The 24585-nt window shown below is 36.9% G+C and overlaps 1 protein-coding gene across 2 annotated transcripts; it reads right to left on the bottom strand.

Annotated features, from left to right (window-relative positions):
• Positions 1-9838: 9838 nt before the first annotated feature.
• On the bottom strand, positions 9839-21597 carry LOC115758572 (sodium-dependent nutrient amino acid transporter 1). Of its 2 annotated transcripts, none has more exons than XM_030699286.1 (7): positions 21115-21597; positions 14872-14974; positions 14480-14789; positions 11450-11687; positions 10590-11331; positions 10255-10531; positions 9839-10180 (listed from the first exon to the last, which is right to left on the bottom strand). In XM_030699286.1, the coding sequence occupies exons 2-7, from the start codon at positions 14944-14946 to the stop codon at positions 9936-9938; spliced, it is 1887 nt and encodes a 628-aa protein (XP_030555146.1). In that variant the 5' UTR covers positions 14947-14974; positions 21115-21597; the 3' UTR covers positions 9839-9935. The 2 variants fall into 2 exon arrangements, with proteins under 2 accessions (XP_030555146.1, XP_030555144.1); XM_030699284.1 differs by lacking the exon at positions 11450-11687 and adding an exon at positions 12729-12999 and having other exon boundaries at positions 21115-21596.
• Between the last annotated feature and the right edge of the window lie 2988 nt (positions 21598-24585).

Here is a 24585-nt window from a genome sequence, read left to right as displayed (position 1 = left end):
CTACAATTAACTAGTAATCTTAGGCAATTGTAATTAGACAGAATCAAGTGTGTACTTCGAGCATTAATTATGCCTTTATTCATAAAATTGCAGTTAACAGACTTATTTGAACCCATTGAAATGTGCTTGCATTCATGCTAAGCATCTTAAAGCGACTTATTGTGGCGCCACAAAGTATGCAACGCGTTTATTGTTGCTGCCTGATGATAAGACGCTAAATTCCAAAGATGAAACGACGGCCAGGAGAACTAACACAGGACCATTTATAACGGTAGCGAGCTTCACACAGCTGACACACAGCCAAAGCGTCGAGCTGCCATTGTGAAGGCATCTTCTGCAGCGGCTGCAGCAACAGCAATGCAGAAATTAATGCACATTGCGGCAGAGCACTGTCGGGTGGAGGAGGTGGCGGGGCAAGGCGCAAAACCCAAAGCGCTAGTTGCTGCGCTGTCAGACACAAAGGACACTCACAGCAGGGACGAGCAAGCGGACGCTGGGACAGACGCAGCCACACAAAACAAACGATGTGGTTGCAAATTAGTAGTAAACCACCAACTACATCAAGCGTGAGTCCAGGGCTGTGGATCAGCAAGGGGACGCTGGCGCTGGCGTTACACTTAGGTGCAAAAAATATGCAGAAACTCGCCAACTGCAGCCCAGAGCCAAGCCTGGTGAAATAGTGAAATAAGTCAGTCAACCAGTCAGCCAGCCAGAGCTGGCGGCAGCGGGTTAGCCGGGCAGCAGGGGGTGAAGTGTCGGAGATGGAGTTGCAGCTCTCGTCTGAGATGAGAGGACATCGTGTGCGCACAGCTAACAAACAGAATTATTTCGTGCATCCTGCAAGCGGATGCATGATAAAGGCAGCAGCCAGTGAGATACACAACATCAAGAATGCAAAATCTTCATTTAACCATAACGAATTTTTAATGCCCTTATAATATAGGATTAATATAATCATCCATTAAATTAAATAATAATAATTGTACTATTATTTGAAAAGAAAGTTTATGAATTCTTGACAATAATTAATAAGCTTTTACCTTTCGTAACAGATAAGCAAAATTTGTATATAAAGCGTTTTAAAAGTAAATAAAAGCTTAAGACAAGACAAAAGCACATTAAGTCTTCAGAAAATAAAGCTTTTGTAAAATATCGCATTAAAGCTTCCAAAAAAGTTGCTTGTACAAAAGCTTAGAATTCACAGGTTATCACACAAAAGCTCTGAAAAGCTTTTAGCCTAAAATACTTTTTAGAGCTCTTATCTAGCAATTCTGGGTAAGGTGTTGCCTTTTCTACGCCATTGCATGGCGAAGCTTTTGAGAGACAGCAAAGCAAAGTGTATCGTAAACTGCATTTGGCATCTCTGACCTCTCTTTCTAGTTATCTCACACACACGCTGGCATGTGCGTACGCCTTCCCACTCTGGCTGGTGCTGTCTATGGCGTGATAGTGTTGCCGTAGCGCATAAACTATGATGTGGCCATTGTTGTTGTTGTTGTTGTTGGCAGTTGTTAGTAGCACGGCGAACGTGTGACAAGGCCACAGGAATGCTGCCAGCACCAGCAATAGCAACGCCAACGGCAATAGCTACGACAGACACAGAGAGCGAGAGGCCAGGCAGGAAATACCGGATGTCACCGGATGTGGAACTGTGTGCGCCGCTGTCGTGTGACTTTGGTCATGGTTATGACTCAGGTGTATGCCTCTGCCTCTTGACTGAGGCTCGCCGTTGCCTCGCTCTTGTCTGTTGTCCGGGTGCAACCTGTGTTGCCTTTGTGCAGTCGGGCTGTCAGTTAAATGTCAACAGGATATGTGACTATAATAATTTGTTCGTTTCACCCAAACCAAGCACCCGGCCCCCCCGCTCAGCCAGCTCATTTTCCTTTAGCACCATTCTAACTATTGCAGCTGCATTTTTTGATCGATAGCTGCTCAGAAAAATCCAACCCAACAGAATGTTAACTATAATTTTTAATATTTTAATTACTTTTAACGATATCTTTTCAAAAAGCTAAGACAAAAATATGCTAATTAACTGATCTAATCAAAGACTTCTATTTGCTTACTTTAACTCTGCTAAGGCATAGCAAGAAGTTTAAACAATCTGAGGTTTTCAGTATAAAAAGTCTTATTTAAATATTTAAAAAATAGCTTATTAAAATAAAACTTTCTATTTTTACACTGAGAAAAAAGAGTAAGAACTTTAAATAGCTTCTTGTCTTTCTAATAAAAGATTAGGCTTTTGAAATATCTTCAAATTTTTAAACAGTAGACTCTAGAGCACAACTATCTCATTTCAAAAATTGTAATCCATGGTCTTTCCATGTTTGTTAACATTGTCAATTTCCCCAGTTGGTGAATTGAGCAATGTATTATTATCCTCGCTAATAACTTAATTATCTAGTGCAGCAACATTCCAAAAATCACATTTCAATTAAAAGTACAGCTCTGCAAATTGTATTGTAACTTTGTAGGCTATCATCACGCGGCGTGTAATAATTAATTAATCATAGGAAATGAAATGCCGCAAAGTTTCTCACCTGGCGCATTATTTGAATTTTCCAATTTCCCACGCCTCATTCGGCAATTTGCCAAACGGGCTCATCGAAAGCCCACCCCTCCCCCCAACACAACATCCAGTCGAACCGAAGCGAACTCCTCTATTATTTTTCAAATGTATATTTATTACCGGAAATGTAAAACAACAACAATGAACGCACCAGGGGGTAGACGGCACTGGGAGGGTGGAGAGGGGATGGGGGCTGTGGCAAAATGACAACGGCGGCAACAGATGCTCCAAATGGTGTATAATGCGGTTAGCTGACGCTAGATGGCGCTGGCGCTGGCACTGTCATTGACAATTTTTTGAACAGGAAATTATTTTAATTGATTTTGTGTGGCATTTGTTATTACAACGTAAATGAGATTTCGCTCGGGCAGACACAATTGTGTGAACACAATTGTGCCCAGGCATAACATGACTCAAAATGCCTTTGGTAAAAATAAATCCATGCCGCAAAATTCCATTTCATATCATAACAGAAAAAGAGAGAAGTGAGAAAGTCAACTTTTGCTGAATTTTAAGCGGTCGAAAAAGTTGCTCAAGGTCACAAAATTTATGCAGCACAACAAAAACCAACAGAACTAAGTTCTGCCTTATTAAATACACTGTGCAACAAAGTCTTGGCAATAAATATTGAGACAAATATTAATAAACATAAATATAGAGCTCGTGTAGTCTTCGGAATTTAAGAAGAAAAGAGATTTGATACCAATATTTATTGATAGAAAAGCGTCAACTATCGAAATATCGTGTCATTCCACCCGCATGTGTGGAAAAATCGGGGAAAACGTATGCATTCAATTTTTCTCTTTACCAACCGATCGGATTCGGACTTATTTTCAAAGTTATTTGTGAGAATTGGTTTGATACGTTGATTCCAACACTTAATTCTTTATTCGCAGCTGGGTAGAGTTCAATTTCCAATGGACGTGCACTTAGTGGAAGAGTAATAGCTAAAATTATTGGCACACGGGCAAGGCCGGGCAATACCCGCTAGTATATAATATCTACGTGTGCATATTTATCTTATTCTATATAATATTATATTATATGTCGATTTAAATGTTTTAATTTATTGCCAGAAACTCTGATAGCCAAGAAAGGTTAAGAGTTCAAATGAAATATTATATATTTTATAGCACATACCGCTATTTTGTTGATCAGTGCACATTTAACCACTGTTAATTCTGACAGTACGCCTAGCTGCTAAATAAAATTCACGCCAGGCAAAAGCAGGCAAAACATTCAACCAAATCTGACAGACACCAATGGAGACATAACTTGGCCCGAAAGAGGCAACGGAAATTGGTGCGCTGTCGCTGTCCGCATTCACGTTCCCATTTTCTTTCCTCCCTCCCCCCACCCCCCTCCTTCGTTCACGCCCCCCTTTCGCGTTGGCATCCTTGTTTTGGTTATTTGTTCAAACAGATGTTGCAGATATTGCCAGTTGTTATATATGTAGTTGTTGCTGCTGTTGCTGCTGCTGTTATTTGTTTCACTGTGGTCGCCATTGGTTTGGTTTAGTTTTTGCGGCCTGGACGGGAGCTGGAGCTGGAGCTGGAGCTGGAGCTGGAGCTGGGGCTGAAACTCGAGGGGCGTGCCGCGCGAAAACTTTTTGACTAAAGGTGGGCACAATTGCCACAGTGGGGTGTGGCAAATGACTTCTGCGTTTTTGCTAAATATGTAATTGTAAAATTTGAACTGAAACTTTGTTGCTGCTGTTCTTGTTGTTTTTGTTGTTGCGAATTTAATACAATTTTTGGGAAATGTACATTTTTGCGCTGTGCATTAAGCCACATAAGCCCCAACAAAAAATGTTTGTTACGTTTTCAAAATATACTCCATGAGTTAATAGAGCAGCTAGCAACTCGGTGTAAATACAAATTGTGGTAAACAGTGTAAAATTTATAACAATTTTCTCAGAGGAAACCAAAAAAAATGTTGCCATCGATTTAAATGAAATGTTCAAAAAGTCTAGACAAGTCTATTTCTGTTTAATTAGAAATTCTTTTAAAAATATATATACGAAACAGATTTAATTGTTGCTTTTAAGCAATTTAAGTTATTTAGAATGAGCTTAAAAACATTCCAAATTGTTTTTTGTAAGAAAAAGCACATAAAAAGCTTCAGAAAAAGTAATTTTTAAAATACAAATCACATGAAAGCTTCAGAATATTAAGCTTTTGTAAAAGAAGCGCATTAAAGCTTCCAAAAAATAAGTTTTTTGAAGCTCCGAAATGCTTTAAACAATTTAAGTTATCTTGAATGAGCTTAAATAAACATTCGAAATTGTTTTTATAAAATACTTTAAGGTTCAAGTGCTCTCAAATATTTTGCCCAAAATTAACCGAGGCCATCGACAAAAACCACTTCGAAAATTTGCAGTGGTTTTGCGTCGTACAATGGAAAACATCAAAATTGCGCGTTGCTAAATTTAAACAACGACCGCAGCCTATTTATAAACATTTAACAGAGTTTACGCGCACACACACACACACACACGCACACAAACATTCGAGTGTGGGTGAATATTCATGGGTTGCACATCCGCTTGTGGCACGCCACAAACGCTGCGGCAAGCCCTGTTGCAATCCCCCTCCCCCCCTTCCGACGCGTGCCTACCGCCGTGATCGGCCGACAGGTGTCGCTCGATAGACTTTTTCTCTTTGCCAGCCAAAAAAAAAAAAAAACGTATGCAATCAAATTTATGAAATACGCCAAATAAAACTTACCTTAATCCGCTTTAACATCATTTAATATTAATGCCGTTTCTTTATCTTTATTTCGATACTCTTTCTCTTTTTCTCGTACGAGCACAAATCAAAAAGGAAAAAAAAACACACACACACACGCGCGCAACACAACAGCCGCAGCTCGGCTTCTGGAACACTTTGAATTCACAGACTTATTTATTCTTTTACAACATTTATATAATTACAATAGTATTTTATTAATTAATATTAACACATTGCTCATCGCGAGTATTTGCGAGCAAATTGATTATCAAAACTATTAATATGATTTCTTAGGCACGTGAAGAAGAAGAAACCAAGTGCAGCCATAACTTTCTTCTTAACTCTCGTGACGTTACAAAAAACTATTCTTATTAGCGTTGCATCGCGGGCGACCGAAAAAAAATCGTGACGTCATATGAGCATTTTTCTGATTTCGTTTAAGCGCGGCAAAACCCACAGCTTGGCCCGCCATAAAAACTTCACGCAAAAAAAACTGAGCAGTAAATTCCTTTAGCTCACACTCAACAAGCACAACTCATTCGACTGCAGCTTAGCTGCAATATAGACAAACACTTTTTTGCATTTTTCATTTACACTATTTAATTCTTAACAAATTGCGAAGTTTCCTGCGCGTGCTGCCAATTTAACTGCGTAAATTCCGGAGCAAGCAGAACTGTGGAAACGATCATTGAGGAGAGCTGCGTAAAGAAGAATGCACTAAGAAGTGCCATTGCAAAATAATGTTCAACGCTCACGCAGCTTGTGACGTCATAAGATTATTTTCCTTATTAGCTCTAAGAGTCGGTTTCAGCCATATTGGCAATTTATGCCCGAGCAGTCAGAACTATCGAAACGATTATGAAGAACAAAGTAGTATCGATAACATTTTGTCAACTCAAATGGCAATGACACCTTGTTAACCTGCCTAACTCTTGGAGACTTCTTTCTCTTTCTTTGATGTTTGTTCATTTGAGTCTTCTCGAAAGGGTTGCTTAGACATCGCCTTTTTTTAATTGTTTTCGGCGCGTGGGTGTGCAACTAACGCGTGTCTGGTGAAAGGGCAAAGGTTAACACGGCACGAGGTTAAAGTTACGCATCGATGACGCGCGACGCGTTGCCTTTGATGGGCGCCTAATTAGCGACAAGCCTGTGCAAATTGTTTGCTAATTGGAAAATTAAGATTTTATTGTGAATTAATCTTCAGCATAGAGATGAACGCGTGCCCAGATTCAAAAGCAGATAAATATCTATTTAACAAAACGTGCATATTGCAACAAAATAAATATATAGTAATAGTGTAGAATATTTTTTGTTTGTTTTATTATTTTTTAATAAGTGTCCGTGCGGTATTTTGTCAAGTTAACAGTGTTTCGTGATCGCGCTAAATAAAACCTTCTCTACTTCAAATTATTCACCTCCAAAAACACATCAGGTAAATAATTTTAGATTAAAATGTTAAATGGAGCTTGTCTTTACTGTGCACACATGTACATACACATGGCGCAAAGAGAAGAAACTGTAAAACATGGCACTCAACTGTAAATAACAAGAAATACAATTGCAGTTAGGTTTTATATGCAGGCACTATGAAAATTCAATTACTTAATTTTTTGCTCACCACTTCGACCGCCACACACACACACATACGCATACATACATACGCAAGCACGAACGCCATCTGGCATCTGCAGAAGAAATACATACGTACATACACAGCTGGACAGAGATAAGAAAAGAATATGGACGTGCATAGTGGCGCCACCTGTCAGCTCTTCTAAGCATCAGGCATTTGGCAGCAAAATCGCGCACACGCCCACCCCGACCCATACTAAATTACATAGAGAATTTTCACATTGCCGAGTAAAAAATGTGTGCGAATGCCTGGCACACACTAAAACACAGTACGCCAAAAAGAAGTGGAAAACCCATTGGAGAAACTGGAGTCTAAAAAGCATATACATATATAGCTTCCCACCTAAACCATCTGCACTCCGCACACATTTGCGGCTCTTTGCATGAGCGCGCAACTTTTCTTGCAAATCCCCAAAATATTCTGCCTTTGATTTCATGCTGGTTTTGCTTTTAGTTGCAATCTTTTTCTACCCTGTGGGAAAAAAAAAACAAGGTACGCAACTATCGGTTGTTAATGTGAGTGCAATAGTTTTTTCGCGCTCTCATCTCTATCGAAGCTGTTCGGCTTTTTGTGTCTCCTTTGCTTTGTGCACACTTTCCTTTTGTTTCCTTTTTTGGTCGCGCTGCTGATGCAAGACAAATGCGTGCGTGGGCGCTAAAGAGTAAGAAGCAAGGCAAATAGTAAAAGAAAAGGGAGTATAGTAGAGAGAGAGCGAGAGAGAGAGCGCGCATTGAGCGCGCTTTTTAGCTTTTAGTTGAATAGAATTTTATTTGGATTTGTTCTGCCTGCATGAGTGTGCTCACATATGAATGTGTGAGTGTGCCTGCATTTGTGTGCGTGTGTGTGTCTTAGGTGTTTGTGTTTGCTGGACTCTCTGCTGATTGGCAACGAATGAAACTAGCAAAAAAAAATGGAAAACGTCTTCGACAACCGTTAAATTGTACAACTTAGAAAGCAGCCTCCCGATCAAATAACTTATCTTTTTGAATATTTCACAATTCATGTATTAGCCCCGGAATGTATGCTACACATGAAAAGCTTGAGGTTCGATCGAGTAGAAAAAGTAAATGCCAAACATTTCATTGATGGAAATGCCAAATGAAATTATGCGTCATTTAGGTAAATAAAAATTTGTACACTCATTTGCATTGGCTAATTAAAAAAAAAAAAAAATATGCCTTAACTAACTTAGCATAAACAAGAAACATGATAACAAAAGGGAGCCGACTAAGCGGCATTTTCCTTTTTCGTTTGTTTTTCGCAGCGAGAAAACTTAATTATGTTGCATTTATTACATGAAATAAACCTCCTGTTGCCTTTCATGATAATTACGCAACCAAACACAATATAAAAATAAAAAACAAACAAACAAACAACAAGAAATAACCGCAACTACTTAGCAACATTATACACTTCCGTGCAGCTTCCAAAAAGCGGCCAAAGCGTAATTATTGTTGCGGTAAACGCCAGCCACGCCACGCCCCTCAAAGCAAACCGCCGCCCACAGCCAGCGCCCACCCACTCGTGACCACGGGCCGTGCTTTTTAATTTCTTTATAGAAATGCCGGCTGAGCGAGCGAGCGAGCGAGACGGAGCGTGAGAGTGCGAGAGTGCGAGAGAGAGCGCAACATATATGACAACGTGCCGCGAAAATTAATCCATTTGCTGTGACAATGACTTTTATGCGGTTTTGCAGCAACGCGGCCGCCACGGCCCAGTTCGCGGCCAGGAAGCCGGACAGTCGGAAAAAGTCAAGCCGCAAGCCAAATGCGGGCATAGGGCAAAAAAAAAAAAAAACCAAAAACAAAAAAAAAAGAAATGTTCCGGAACAAAAAAACCAAGTTGGGTTGCTTTACAATGCCGCGACATGTAAATATTTGGCGACATTTATAAAATACAAAAAAAATAAATAAAAACCGTAGCACAGCTCTGGTCCGAGTCCCGTTCCCCTTCCCGGCTCGGGTCCGTGTCCGGGTCCGGGTCCGTGTCCTTGTCCGTCGTGTCCTTATCAAAGCAATTATCTCGAAGATGGCGTCGCCGCCCGCAAAGTATTTCGGCTTTCCACAGTCTTTGTTTGCACTTGGAAAACGTAACGGAGACAAAGCACACAACATTTCTCTTGATTTTCCCCGCCGAGCGACGGATTTTGCCAAATTCCAAATTGTCAATGCGATGGTCAATTTGTGGCCCACAGCCAGGAGTGGAAAAATGTGGCAGTGGCAAATGAAGCTAGCGAATGCCTTTCCCGCCCAGCACCAAGTTAAAGTGAGCTGATTAGGCGGCAGATGGGAAGGTGGCTCTGGCAAATAAATGTGAGCTAGATATTTGAGAGCTTTTAAGTTAATATGAAGGACATTTCTATTGCTGAGGTTTGACTTTTCAAGGGGAAACTTTCCCCCCTCGAAATTAAGTGAGAACAGTGTCAGGATAAATAGTTAAATGATGTTTCGATTGATATATAAATGGGAAAAGCTAGTGCCCCTAAGATGCTTTGGATAAGAGATCAAATTACTTGCGATGGGATATTTTTTAACGTTATTTAAACTTGAAAACATTCCGATGTAGAATTATAAAGTTCCCCATAAATGATATAAATCAAAACACAAATAATAGATAGTTTGGGATATTTACTTGATATATATAAAAATGATTTTATTTTTTAGAAAATTTTTCAAAAAAGCAGTAAAAAAACATTGCTCTAAAGTATGTTTAAATAGAACCTATAATTTCCAAGCAAATCTCATATCTTTCCAAGTCTCAGTTTCTGCTCTCTTTAAAAAAAATATAAATATATTTATATTCATACAAAAAACTCGTTTAAAATATATATATATATATATATATTAAAAAAACTTAATTTTCATATATATCTCAGTAAATGTAATAAAATCGTTTATAAATTCGTTACATTTTATTGGCACACTTATAAGTTATTATCGCAAAATACTTTTCACAATTATTTACACACAACTCTTACGAAAAAAAAGAACAGAGATCTCACAGTTTAACCAAGTAAATTCTGCTTAATGCTTGCCCAAAAGCCTTGGCCCCGTTTGGGCGTCAGCTCGTGCTCAATTTTCTTATTATACTGCTCCCGGAGCAGCGGATCGGAGGGTCCCCAATTCTTTTTGGGCTTGAAGGCGCCGCGTATCTTCTCGCGCCACGTATTGCCCGGCTCACGAATGATGGCAACCAGCATCCAGAAGGGCAGCTGCATAACACCAAAGGCAGTGATGGTCCAGCCAATGCCTGAAAGGAAGCGAAGAAAGCGGAATGTGAGCGTGAAGGATTAGGTTAGCAGTGTTGGGAAGCACCAGATTTACCGTAGGCCCAGGCGGGATATGGCTGCTTGTTATAGGTGAGCGGCTCGTAGGTGGCATAGAAGTATATCAGGATGACGGTCATGATGAGAGGCGTGAAGATGCCCCAACAGAGGCGCCAGTAGAGACCGACCTTGCGGCCCAGCATGAACTCGATATCCTTGCAGAGACGATCCGTGCCATAGATCCAGCCAATGGTATACAGCTCTGCAATGCCCAAAACCAAGGCTATCATCGAGGCGCCAAAGAAGTCCACCAGTGTCAGCATATACTGACCGCCCTGTAAGGAATAACAAGATTCCGGTTGAGCAATCCAAATCCAATTCAGCAAATCTTACCGGTGTTATGTACATCAGACCTATGACAAAGCTAACGACGGCAATGAGCAGGGAGCATTGCCATTGCTTGAAGTTGGGAAAGCGATCGCGTATCGCAGTTACCGTGCAGGAGGTCATGGCTATATTGGAGCCAATGCCCAGGACGAAGAGCATGAGGAAGAAAAGTACCGAGAAGATCTGTGGCAGCTGCTTAAACTTGGCTATGGCATCGGGATACGATATAAATGCGAGTCCGGCGCCACCTTTGACCACCTGGCCAATGTCGTCCGTGCCGATCTCGTGCGCCAAGTGTCCCAATATGCCAAAGATGGTGAAGCCGGCCAATAGAGAGGTGGCCGTATCCAGAGCAGTCACAATGGTCGCATCCCGATGCACATTGTGACCGAACTTGTTGAACGACGAGTACATGATGATGTTGCCAAAGCAAACGGACAGCGAGTAGAAGCATTGCGTGACAGCCGCATACCAGACCTTCGGGTCCAAGATCTTGCTCCAGTTGGGCTTGATGAAATACCAAATGCCATCGACAGAGCCAGGCAGGGTTACCGCACGCACCAGCAGTACGCCCATGACGACATACGGAAACAGGGCGAGAAAATAGGAAGCCTTGCCCGAGCTCTTGACGCCGCGCCGTATGATCAGAAAAACGCACAGCCAGGAGATTAAGAGGCCAACGACTAGCTCCCAGTTGGGCAAACCAATGCCATCCGCAATCTGGTCCTTCTCGCGCAGCACCTCCTTACTGAGAAATGTGAAAAGTTCAATTGAGTTGGGCACAAAAACCTGAGCCAAAACCAACACCTCTAGAGTTTGAGACTAGATCTAACCCAACTAAGCCCAAAAGAAACCCAAGCACTTACACATAGTACAGCTCCGAGCTGGATATAATACGATCTGATTTATTTTCTACCGAATTTTGTCCTCCCATCCAATTATTGGGCGCCGAGTCGATACATTTTGCGCCCCATTCCACACGACACGTTGCCCAGGGCAACGGACTGTGGAATGAGTCAACGAAATACCGACAAAATATGGCCACCAGTGAGGCATAGTAAGTGCTTAGCATGAACACCTGGAATGCCTGGCCAACGCCAACACCTTGATGATATTGGGGGTAGGGAGGAAAGAGTTAATCACAGATCAATTAGATGCCATAGCCAAATGTTGGGTTTGGGAACTTATGATGGAGACATGAGGTGATGCTGAGTCTGAGCTGAGATATTAGTTGAGTTGAGGAAATGAACGTGTTAAGTTTAGAAAAAGTTTAATTAAACCACAATTTATTAATATATTTTCTTAATACTAAATTAGAGACTTGTCATGCAATAATTCTTATGTACCTTTGACTATTCGTAAGAGTAAGACAAGAATTTTATAATATACGAAATGTAGATAACATTTTCGTAAAGTTCTGAAGTTAAGACCATAAATAATATGCAACTAAATTATAATAATTATAAAAAAATCAAAATGATTAATTATTTTGAAAACACGTTTATAGTAATTTTAATTTTTTTAAATAATATTAGCCAATTGAAAGAAAAGAAATTGTCGGGAGGAAGAAATTTGAAAAAAAGTCCAGGTTGTGGATCGATTTTGCCTTGCCGCGCACATCTCTAACTTAAGTAAAACTAATTTGTGGATTAATTTAATTGAGAAATTAAGAATTATTATTTGTCAGGTATTCATGGTTATTCCCATAACAGATGTGCGACTTGAGGTTGTACCCTTGTTCCTTCCGTCACGCTTAGATGTCAGTTAATTGAACTGGCCTTGCAACGCGTCGCATGTCAGCTATTGGCTGTTGCAATCGCCCAGGGTATATTGCAACATCGTCTAACCTCAGTGGTCAATTGCTGTCAATTTAGGCGCCACAAGGGCGGGGCGGAACAGCAGATTTGTTGGTCTCGTAGCGGGACTCATTCAATTAATGTCGCATGCCAATAAAGCGAGCATTGAACGACCATAAACTTGAATCTGGCACTGAATGCTAGAGTGTGCCGCGATAAGATTACCACAACAAGGCACAAAAAAAAAAAAAAAAACAACCCATGCCCCACACACAGGTACACAAAGAACAACAGCACCAGGAACCAGCACTAACAACTAGATTTGACAATAGGTAGAAAAGCCACTTACATAAAGTACAGCTCGGCGGATGCGACGGGCTGCTGCTGCTGCTGCTGCTCCAACTGGGGCCCAAACGCATTTAAGCTGGAACTCGGATTGGAGCTAATGTTGCCCCGACTGGAGGCCACACACTGAACGCTGTTGCCCCAATCGGGACGACATTCGGACCAGGGCAGCGGCGAACGAAACGAATCGTAAAAATAATTTAACGTAATACCCATTATTCCTACGTAGTACGTCGTAACAAGCGATATCGATATCACCTGTCCAATGCCAATGCCTGCGAGTTACGATTCGTTGTTGATGACAGTGCGTTATGAATATGATAGATGAGTTGTGAATGAATAACATAGTTCGTTTAATAACGATTGTGAATCATTCCAGTAGTTATTTAATTTGATATAATAGCTGTGCATAGTGCTGGCCTCTTGATATCAACTATAGTCATTTGTCGATACATATTTCATTTTAATTTAATTACAAAACCTGGGCTTATGGACGTATAAGCCAACCTGGCCATTTGTTTGCAGCTTCCAGAAATGTTTATCAATCAATCAATCAATCTGCTTCATCCAACAAATAGTATAGATATATGCTTGGAGCAGTTTATGGTCTGTTTCTTTGAGTTAGTCTTACAGCTTGATAAAACTTACGGACTAAACAAATAACTAAAACCTATTCTTAATTTTCGCTTGCTATTGGACTTCATCAAGTGCATCTAAACAAATGCACAGCTATTGTATTGCATTATTAACTAAACAATATTCATATACACTTGCAGTTGGTTGAATCAATCATATCAATCAATCATATCGATTTTGGCTTCTAAACCTTTAACTCTTAACACTCGGAGATGATATAGCAATTATTTATATGCTGATTAGGCTTTTAGCTTTTCATTTTGCTATTCTAATAAAAAAAAACAATGAAAAATAAAAAATGCAATAATATTTAGTATCAAATAATAGGTATGTCTTCTGGAATATCTCATAAATGAATAAGTAAATAAATAAGTTATTCTTGTGTCGTGATCAAGCTAATTTCAATATTAGTCAGCTATCTTTGTTTACTTCAACTCGTCTGAATCTGAATTTTCCATTGCCTAAGTAAAGGGTATTCATTCATTGTCAAGCAATAATAATTGAGATATTGTTATACACAAAGCAAAAGTTTACACAGAACTGTACAATAACGAGTTAATCTTAATGCAACAACAATATCGCTCAGAAATGATTCATTATATGGAAATTCAAAATTGTTAACTATCTTTAACCAAAACTAACAATTAACTAACACTTGTCACACTCTTGTTGCACATTTAAACAAAATCAATCAATTACTTATTCTGGAATAGTATAATATGTTATTGTGTCATCAGGGCTGCAAACTGGGTTTGAACCATACTGGTTCGAACCTAGAGCTCTCTAGGAACCCAATCTTAAGCAAAAATATTAAACTAACTATAAGAATTATCTAGCCTAGAGATCAAATTTAGTCCACCTTTTCTGTAGAATGGGCGCTTATAAATAAATGAAAAATAAATTCTAATATTAAAATTTGAGCGAAATCAAGCCGAGCCAAGCTTAGGAGCTTGTAGAAATGTTTTTTTTTAAATCTTCTCTATTCAAAAAATATTTATTACTTCCCCCTAATTGAATTTCTTGTCAACTGTTTAGTTGATTCCATTCTCGCTGCAAGTGTATAGAAACTTCGATTTGGTTCGAAGTTGGCATCGATAATTTCCGTAAAATTTCGCTTACCTTTCATGGCTGGGCACAAATCGAATACCTTAACGGAACCGCGACTGGAAAACTGCCCAATTACCATTTCCAGATAGTAAATCGGTTTGCCAATTAGGAATAGCACAATGAGATATGGTATGAGAAAGGCGCCGCCGCCATTGTCCAGCGCTGTGAAGGGGAATCGCCACACATTGCCCAGCCCCACGGACATTGCGATACAGGACATTAGAAACTCCACGCCCTTGCCCCAGGTATCCCGTTCGCCCGGTCTCCCGACCGATTTGCCAGCTTCCTGTTCGGCCTCCGTCTGTGTCTCTGCCGGCAGCGACTATGTGTGCGTGTGTGTGCGGGGAGCAAACGATTAGTTTTGGGTCATTCAGATTTCGGCCATAGCTTTTCTGGCCACTTACCGACATGGCCAACGTGCTGGTGGTGCTCTGTCCATCGTCGCCCACAAACGCTGGATTTCGCTGCGACATTTTCATTCTGGACTCGGTGTATTATTCGAAAGAGCTAGAGAGAGAGAGAGAGAGAGAGAGATAGAGTTCTATGAGCTGCGGTCTGACAATTAACACTGGTTGTTATTTTGGTAGATTTTCAGCGGAATTGTGATCATAACAGAGACACGCCATAAAACTGACAATCAGATAAACCGAGTACAGATAAAAGCAGAATATGCGAGACTGCCCGACCTGCAGTTGCCCCTTATTTTTGTTTTTAAGTCATTTTGTTGTTATGTATTTTGCTTATTTATTTATTGGTAATCTGTCTAAGGACAATAAACAAACTGCTTAGAAATTAAAGCATGAATTTTTTCAGCTCTAATGAACTTAAACAATATATTTTGAATTGTATGTTGTTCATTTGTGCATATACCAAGAAGCACCTGATATAGTTCTTAGGGTCAAAGGATTTGCAGGATTTCTAGTTGGAACTGTTTGCATTTCCCTATTGCTGCAGCGTATATTCATACTTAATTCCACTATCATCATTTCTTACATTTGTTTGCGAATGTAAAGTATGTTGCCTGTACGTTTTTCTAGTTCCTAGGCTAGTTCCTCGATCAACATTTCTTACATTTTTTGCGAATGTAAAGTATTAGCCTAAGTCCACTATCAAAATATATTAAATTCTTTGCGAATGTTAAATTTTTGCGAATTGTGAAGAATTAACCTAATTCCACCATCAAAATTTCTTTCATTTTTCGAAACTTTATGTGAATGTGAAGAATGTTGACTGCACGTTTTCCCATAAGAATCCACATTTTTCTCCTTGTAGAGACAAAACTTGTTCTCTTTTTCTTTTGTTTCGCATTTATAATCTTGTTGTTTAGGCTACCATAAAAGTACAGTTTATATTTTTTAGAAAAAAAAAACAATTCGAATATTCTTTATTTAAGAATAAAGTATATCCCCTGGTCGGTGACAGCCGACTAGAACGCTTCACATATTTTTGTATTCATTGAAGGGATTAAAATATAAATTGTATCTTTGAATATGGTCGACTAAGCTCTTATGTTTTTATTGATCAAGATCTAAATATATAATTAAAAATAGTTATATTTAAATTAAACCATTTCTGCAGGTACAGGGTATTTAAATGATGTCACCTTCACAAGCTAAATAGCTGAGCGATAATTATAAGATAAAGGGCGGAAACAACTTTGTATTTGCAAGTCACCAAAAATGCAACAGTTTATGATTGGCAAAGATCGCATGATAAACAAATTATAATATTTGCCTAAAGCAAAACAAGATAATCTCTTGAGATATTGTTCTGCACATAGCAACTGCTGATAAATGAAGTTAGGAAAGCAATTGCAAAAGATATTTATAAATGAGAAAAAATGTTAAACCCTTTTCGACATTTGCCTTCTGAAAATATGTGAGAATTATAGAGCTCGCAAATGCAGAAGATATTTTCGAAAACAAAAGATTTAGCCACATGGGAAGTTCTCTGTGTCAGATATATGTAATAGTTATTCGAAGTTGATAAGATTTGAAAATATGTGGGGAGCATAGTGCAACTTTTAAATGCCGAGTTTTGTCCAGATATTTTGATAAACATATAAGTTGTAATGCAAAAAATGAAGTCAGCTTATCATGCCGCTAAATTCTTTTGTTAATTCAATGAATAAACAAAGTGTCATTAAAATTATGAAATGCACTTGACTGATATCTCGATAAGATGTCTAGAAGTGTTAAATACAAATCAGAGTGTACACAAATTAAAATGCAGTCAAGTGTTATAAAACATGTCTAATAGTGAAATTTACTGCAGTGTGCGGCACGCAAACAATCGCTTAGCCACAAATTCGAGCACTTCTATAAAGATAACGATCCCCAATTTAACTGGCCGAGTACTGCAGTTTTTGTTGATCTAATGATAAAAGAAACAACTCGCTCTGTTTGTGTATTTGCAGATTTGTTTAAACAATTAACAAATCGTTTCATTTATGGCGATTATTAACCTAACAATAGCCGGCTGTTAATTATATTTGGCAGAGGGTTAACAACTTTCAAAGCGGGTTTGTCAATTTCTCAGAATAATCGACATGTTTAGTCTGTTTATTGCTCTCTCATCGGACAATTAAATGTCAATTAAAAGTAATATATAAAATATATAATAATAACCGTATGAACTTTGCTGTTTAAGCGTCCAGTCCACAAATAGAAGGCCGCAGGTTCAAATCCAGATTTGTTTATTGAATTTGTTACAGAAATGAAAAAGTGATAATAAATTTGGGAGAATGGGCGGGAATTTAATCGACTTTGTAAATATCTGATAATGGCACCGTTTATTGACCCGGACGACGCCTGGTAATTTCTTCTAGTATCTCATATATATAATTTATCATACGGCTATGATAAGACTAATCGGTCAAGTCTTTACGATTTTGGATTGTTTTTGCAATTTGCGAGCTGAAAGAAAATACAATGCAATTGTCCATTTGCACTATGTTCAAGCGGAGACAATATTAACATTATATTGTATTTGGCTTTGTTAACGTATTTGGCATTTGTTTTGGCAGATAACAGAGTTTTTATGGAACCCTGCTCTTAAGATATGGTTATATCTTAATTTTAATTGCACATAATTGTCAGACGAGTTATCTAGTTAATATCTCCTCCAGAACCTTAATTTTGGGCTAATTTTGTACACAACAAAAATCGAAATATAATTTACGTATAATTTGCTACTAAAAACAGACTTTGTAGGAATGCTCCATAAAACGTTTCGAACTGCCCAAGTATTTGCGTTTTATATGCCCTGCTAGAGGGTATTATAATATTGTGATGGCATATGTAATGCATAGAGGCATCTCCGACCTCATAAAGTATATATATTATTTAAATCGGACCACTTTATCATATAGCTGCCATAAGAACGAACTGTCGAAAATTAGGTAGTTCTATGATATTTTCTGTTCCAAAATCAGCATTTGTTAATAATACTATGTTCCCTACATATATGGTTAATCTTTTCAACATCGGGCTTCTATATCATGTAGCTGCCTTAGGAACGATCGGTCGAAAATTAGTTTATTGTAAGCTTTTGTGTTTATCAAGGAATCTTGAACATACTCGACATCTATAAGGTCATATATATAGCAATACTTTTTTACTACCTTTTTGTTGTTTTCTTTTCGAAAATAGAGATTTGCCTTGTTACTTGTGTATAATTCAAATTGCAATGGAACATTTAAGCTCTGAATAATAAAGATATATTGTAACACCTTCAAACCATGGTCAGGCTTTTCAATTCAACTCTTGCAAGCTTTGAAATCTTTGAGCCCAAGCTCGTAACATTCAAATATTCACAGTCCGCTTCCCAGGTAATTATAAGTAGATCAGGGCTAGGGCAATGCTCGCCAAAAATTGCAAGATAATGTGAATATAATTAATTTAACAAGCTAATAATAATTTGTAAGAAATTTCAACAAAACGAGCGCTGTCTCAAATAGCGTTAACAAATTCCTACACAAACAAACAAAGAAAGTAAAAAACAAAAAAAAAACCACATGTACAATTGGGAAAAACAGGTTTTTAATTCTGCTTAAAATGTTTTTTTGTTTTTTGTATAATGAGCAAAAGAAGAAGCAGAACAGAAAACAATGTTAAATCAACTTCAGTTGATGAATCAACCGAGCTGAAATTATGTTAAATTATGTGGGCTTTCGAGTACCATGCTTCGAAAGATTCTCAAAACTGACGTCACTTTTGGCATACGAAATCAGTTAAGAACGGTTTTAACTAGTTTCAAGCCGTAAGACTTGAAAGTTGTTCGGACCACTCTAGAAACGGATGTAATGCGAATTACTCTGAGCGAAGTTTCGTTTAATTTCATTTCTTAAGGTACTCGTTTATTTTTTTTAAATTCCCTTCCAGTGTCTTCTTAAATATGTGAGTTATTTGATATTTTTTTAAAAATATTCTCTTTTTTATAATATTTTATATATTATTTATGCATTATTTTGCTATCTATCTATCTAAATTTATGTAGAGCATTTGTATTAATATTATAAAATATTTTTTATATTATTTATATTATTATTTTAGAATAAACTTATTTAACTCCAATTAGATGTGGCTGATCCATTTGATGCTCATTATTAACGATAATATTTGTTTCATATTTAATAGACCCCCCTCCCCCCCACCCCTCCTGCTGGCCCGTAAACCAGTTCAATTGACGCTTGTTAGTTTTATAGCGCCCCAATATCCGGGGCCTTGCATTAGTATGCAAAAACGTGTTTCATGGCGTGCTTGTTACCCGCGTCTCCAAAAAAGCCCCCCAAAAAAAAACTACATAAATACAAATATTAATGAGCATGTTGTATACATTGCGTATACGTCACAAGCCAAACACATTAATTTAAAAAAAAAAAAGAAGAGAATTTACAAACCACATTTAAAAAAGAGTCTTTGAAAGCCGAAGTTTATATACTCTCTGTTTCTGTTCGACGTGCTTTGGTTGAGAAATTTAAGCCAGAATTGGTCTTTACCAAGGAATAAAATTCAATATTCTATATGCGACTTTATTTTGAATAGATGACAGATATTAATTATGCAATTGATGTACTTTTATTGATTCTGTATCTTTTTGTCAAGAATTGGCCAGACTATAACACAAAAGAAGTGTATATATAGACTCCATGATTTACCAAATGTAATAATTGCTTAACTAATGAGTAAAAAAAAAACGCTTTAAGTTTGAGAAAAGTCTTTAGACAAAACACGTTTTAGCCGTTACCTAATAAAATTAAAATAATTTAGAAACTAAATGAAATTGTAATCAATTGTAATCAAAGCCCATTAGATTGTTAGAAATAGTCCATTCTTTTGTACAACTTTGTCTAGTTTTTCATTTTTGTATCTTTAATTTTATAAATTTATAATTTATTATTTAATTAATTTGGTTCTCTTTTTAAATATTAGTTTTTGACGCTTATATCTTATTCTGTTTTAAGATTCATTGCGTATTGTATTCTTATCAAAACTAACCTAATCTATTACTCTAATCTATACGATGACCTTCTAAGAATTGCCTTAAAAAAAGTTTATACTTCTTAGAAAGAATTCAAAAATCAAATATTAGATCTATATCTTTTATATATATATATATATATTATAATGTTGTTTAATGTCTGAAAAGCATTAAAGAATTGAACAAAAAAAATTTGCATCAAGCAATTGTTTAAATAATGTAATTAATTTAACTAAATGGTCAAGCCTCACGTAGAGGAAGCTATTATTCAATTAATTTAATTAAAGTGTTAAGTCACATGTAAAGTATTAAATAATGCTACACTTTTTGCTAATAGGCAATTAAGTATTTATTTTAATTTTATTTTTTATTTTAATTTAATATTTTTTTATTTTTATTCAATTAATTTTGCTTCTTTTATTTTAATTCAACTTTTTTGTATTTTAATTCAATTATTTTTTATTCTCATTCAACTATTTTGTATTCTAATTAAATTACTTTCCAATTTAATTTAAGTATTGTTTATTTTAATTCAATAATTTTTTTTTAAACTCATTTTCTAACACTTTGAAATAAAATTTTGTATATGCTAAGCGCTATTTGTCTGTTAAATTCACAGTATATTATATAAATATATAATAAATATGATATATATATAATTTTTTCCATTTTTCAATATTTATTTATTAAAATAAAAAGTTAAAACAAAATCGGAAAAAATTATCGATGAAGAAATATATGGAAACAAATTGTTTTCAATTTTGATTTTAATAAATTAAGCGCCGGACCTCGAGGCAGCTAATTATATTATAATAAAAATAAATATATATATATATAAATTATATATATATAAATATTTATGTATACATATAACTAGTTTATATTTTGGGGTACACCTTAATACTCTAAACATTTAGGGTTCAGTTTAAGCCCATTCAATTCGACCAGCTGAAGCTTTTGTTAAGTCTCATCAAAGCCAATTAAAACTAACCTTAGCGAAGCATTTTATGCTGGGCTTTTTTGCTGTCAGCGTCAGTTGTCCCTGGGCTTGCAAACCCCTCCCCCCCTCCCACACTCTCCCCGCCATAGGCATTGCACAGTGGGCAAACGAGTCACGCGCTTGCGCAGCTGCTGCAATGGACCGTTGAGAACTTGCTGGGCTTTACCTGCACTTTAACAGTTAAATGTAACTGTTGTTGTTGTTGTTGTTGCGCCTGCTGATGTCTAAAGCTTCCGCTGCTTGACTTTAAGCTGCCTGCGTCTTCTTCTTCTTCTTATTTGTCTTTAACTTGGCTACAATTAAGTTTATACTGATTTAATGTGGTTGTTGTTGTTGCTGTTGCTGTTGTTGTTGTTGCTGTTGTTGTTGTTGTTGTTGTTGTTGCTGCTGTAACTGGCAGCCAGTTGTAACCGCTTTGAACCGGCCAAAAACAACTTTGCTTTGCTTTTATTCAACTTTAACTTTTGGCCCGCACATTCAAGGCTGATCTCTTAGCTATTTCCCAACTATACAAATTATATAATTGTTAATATTTTATTGCAGAATCATCTTCAGATCTCTTCTGAACGCTGCTGCTTCTTCTAGTTTTGCTGGACACTTCCGCGAGACACTTTGACGCGCACGCAAACGAAACCGAAATTAAATGCCGAACGTAAGGAAAAAACCCGTTATTATTACTATTACTATTACTATTATTATTGTTGTTATTATTATTATTGTTATTTGTGTTACGTGCGTATTAATTGGCCAAAGCCGTTAAGTGAACCGACGATCGCTTGGGCAAAGCGCCAGCAGCCAACTGAGTGAGCCAAGGCGCAGCTCGGAGGGTTTTATGGCGAACTTGACTTCAGCCGCGCACCGTGGGATGTTTTTCCATCAAATCGAACAAAATTATATTTGCCTTAATAATGATAAAGTTAAATAAGCCTAATTTGCCTCACGAAAAACGCTTGAAATTAAAACTTAACAAATATTTAAAATAGTATTTGGTTAAACAGAAACAATATTTACTATATTTAAATGAATAGTAGTATATATTAAAATGTATTAGAAATCGGTATTCCTAACAGAAAATATATAAAGGTTTATTTTTGCAAGGCATACAAATATCCATGCTCTTGTTTTTATATTAAACTTCTACAAATGCCATAAATAATTATAAACCTGATTTTGAGTGTGGCTGCTGCCATTTTGTCCCACTGTGCCAGGCAGCGCAAACCCGCGTCGATTGTTGTTTTTTATTGTTGGCTCAAAGACGTCGGCAGGGCAAATCACGAAATATGGGTGAAAGCTTTGCGCACGACGCAACAGCTGACGGGTTCGTGTCGCGGCTAAGCTGATCTTATACAGAACAGTTTGGGGGCAACTGTTGACTGAATAAAAATAACTAAAATCAATTTTTTAACTTGTTTAACAATAGCTAATATAAATCATTTAAAAATAATGCAAAAGTTTTTACAAAAGATTTGTTGCCTAGACCTAAAGCAATTGGTTATGTGTCTCGACTAACTGATCTTCTACGTTACAGTTTTAGAGCTGCTGCGCGTGGCTTTAAAGGCTCTCAAACTATGAGAATATCTTATATTTAAAGTGTGAAAGTGTCTCAAAGAAGTGCTTACAGTTTGAGAGCTTTTGTGCCTGAGGTTAATGTGATTTAGTTTGAATAATCAAATGATCGATTTCTCAACTGTAAGCTATAATTATATATACACATTTCGATATTCATATCTATATTCATCTTTATATCTTTCAAAATCTACATCTTTAATTCTGAGCAACTATCTCGTGCTTCTTCTTATTTGTTATTTTGTTTTGTCAAGTTTAGTCAACTTAAAAGAAGCTTTCGTATTTATTTCTTTAGCCTTGTCTTGGTTTCTGCTAGAAGTTGCACTTACACTTTTCTCATTAGGCGCAGGGCAATACACACACACACACACACACACACACTGACAAAAAAAGTTGCTTCACTATGTGGAACACTTGGTCCATTGTTCCTGGACCGCAGTACAACACAAATTGTTATGATAAAAGTTTTTATCAAGTTTTCATATTATTTTCGGTTGTTTTTTTTGTTTCATGTGCTTCATCGTATTCTGTGTGCCGTTGATATACCATATAAGATAAAATGGCGACCAGAGAGAGAGAGAGAGAGAGAGAGAGAGAGAGAGTGCGAGAGAGAGAGTGCGAGAGAGAGAGAGAGAGAGTCAAATAACTGGGCAGCTGTATGCAAAAACAATGCCTCGGGGACGGCGCTGCCTCATAAAATTTTAACTACTTGCAAAAATACTGCTAACTGGTAAACTTTAAGCCAAAAATCATTAAGTCTGCAGCCTGGACAGTCACTAAAAGAGTTTCCACTTCAAGACTGTGCAAAATGCCAAACACAGACAAATCCAGAGAGGGCGAGCGAGCGAGCGAGAGAGAGAGAGAGAGAGAAACTTGATTTTAGCTGTGCTTGTTTTATGCTAACAAATTTGTTGCATGGCCATTTTGTGGTTCCTCCGGGCGGGATTGACTTTCATCTACATCCTTGGTATAAGACTGCCCTCTCTTCCAGCTGTACGCTGTTTGGTATTGTCATTATGACTGCCACTGGACCTTGGAGACACTATCAACCAAGCCGTGGCTGGATGTGCAGCGGGCAGGGGAGACGCTGGCAAGTTTGGGGAGTGTGGAGCATGTGCCTGTCTACTCTTACGGCACTCACAACTTTTTAATTGCAATTAAAAACTAAGCAAAAGACTTTTTGCAACCAGCAGCCATTTTTGGTCGCACATTTAATAGCTCAGTCGCTGCAGAATAATATATATAATACTTATTTTTGTATATTTATATAAGAATAACGGCTAGCTCATTTGCAAAAAGCCAACAATTAATAATTGGCTTAAATTGAAAGCAAAATAATATCTGAAATTTGTATTATTAATATTAATAAATATTAGATTTTTTTCTATCTTGAGCAATTATTATAATTAATTTTGTTGTTATTGTTATTATTTATTTATTTTCTTGTAATATTATTATTATTTGAATGTTACTATTTTTTAAATTTTATTATTATAATTATTATTATTCAGATATTATTAAAATAATTTATATTATTATTAATTTTATTATCATTATATTTTTTTTTTATTTCATTTATAATTATTATTATAATAATTATTTTTAGTATCACTATTAATATTGTCATTATTATTTTTTTAGTTTAAATATTATTTTTGTTATTATTTTTATTATCAATATTAATGTTGTATTACTATTATTCTGATTATTATTATTATTACTATTGTTATGTGCATAATTATTTAAACTTTTAGTATTTTAGTATTATTATGCTGATCAAGAATATATATACTTTATGGGGAGTTGCTTCCTTCTGCCTGTAACATTTGGCTTAAAGAAAAATCCAAACTTCGTGAAATCGGATGAGATTTGGCCGAGATATGGGGGTGGTAACTTTTGACCCATGTCTATATACGAATCTTGGGATAAGATTTGGACATGAATTTCGACTAAAAAATCGGTGTGCAGATATGAATGCCAGATTAATCTAGAGGGAAACCCATGAAGAAAAATCCAAACTTTGTGAAAATCGGATGAGATTTGGCCGAGATATGGGGGTGGTAAATTTTGA

The sequence above is a fragment of the Drosophila novamexicana genome, unplaced genomic scaffold (assembly GCF_003285875.2).
Source record: "Drosophila novamexicana strain 15010-1031.04,08,12 unplaced genomic scaffold, DnovRS2.1 tig00000193-arrow-pilon, whole genome shotgun sequence".
NCBI lineage: Eukaryota > Metazoa > Arthropoda > Insecta > Diptera > Drosophilidae > Drosophila > Drosophila novamexicana.
Note: the sequence above shows the minus strand (reverse complement) of the source record. Positions and strands in the feature narration are given on the sequence as shown.

Coding starts and splice junctions, on each gene's coding strand:
- LOC115758572 (XM_030699284.1), bottom strand. CDS start 14,946: ATGAAAATGTCGCAGCGAAATCCAGCGTTTGTGGGCGACGATGGACAG. Junction 14,790..14,871: donor CCAGCACGTTGGCCATGTCG/GTAAGTGGCCAG, acceptor ACGCACACATAG/TCGCTGCCGGCAGAGACACA. Junction 10,532..10,589: donor GTCTGATGTACATAACACCG/GTAAGATTTGCT, acceptor TATTCCTTACAG/GGCGGTCAGTATATGCTGAC.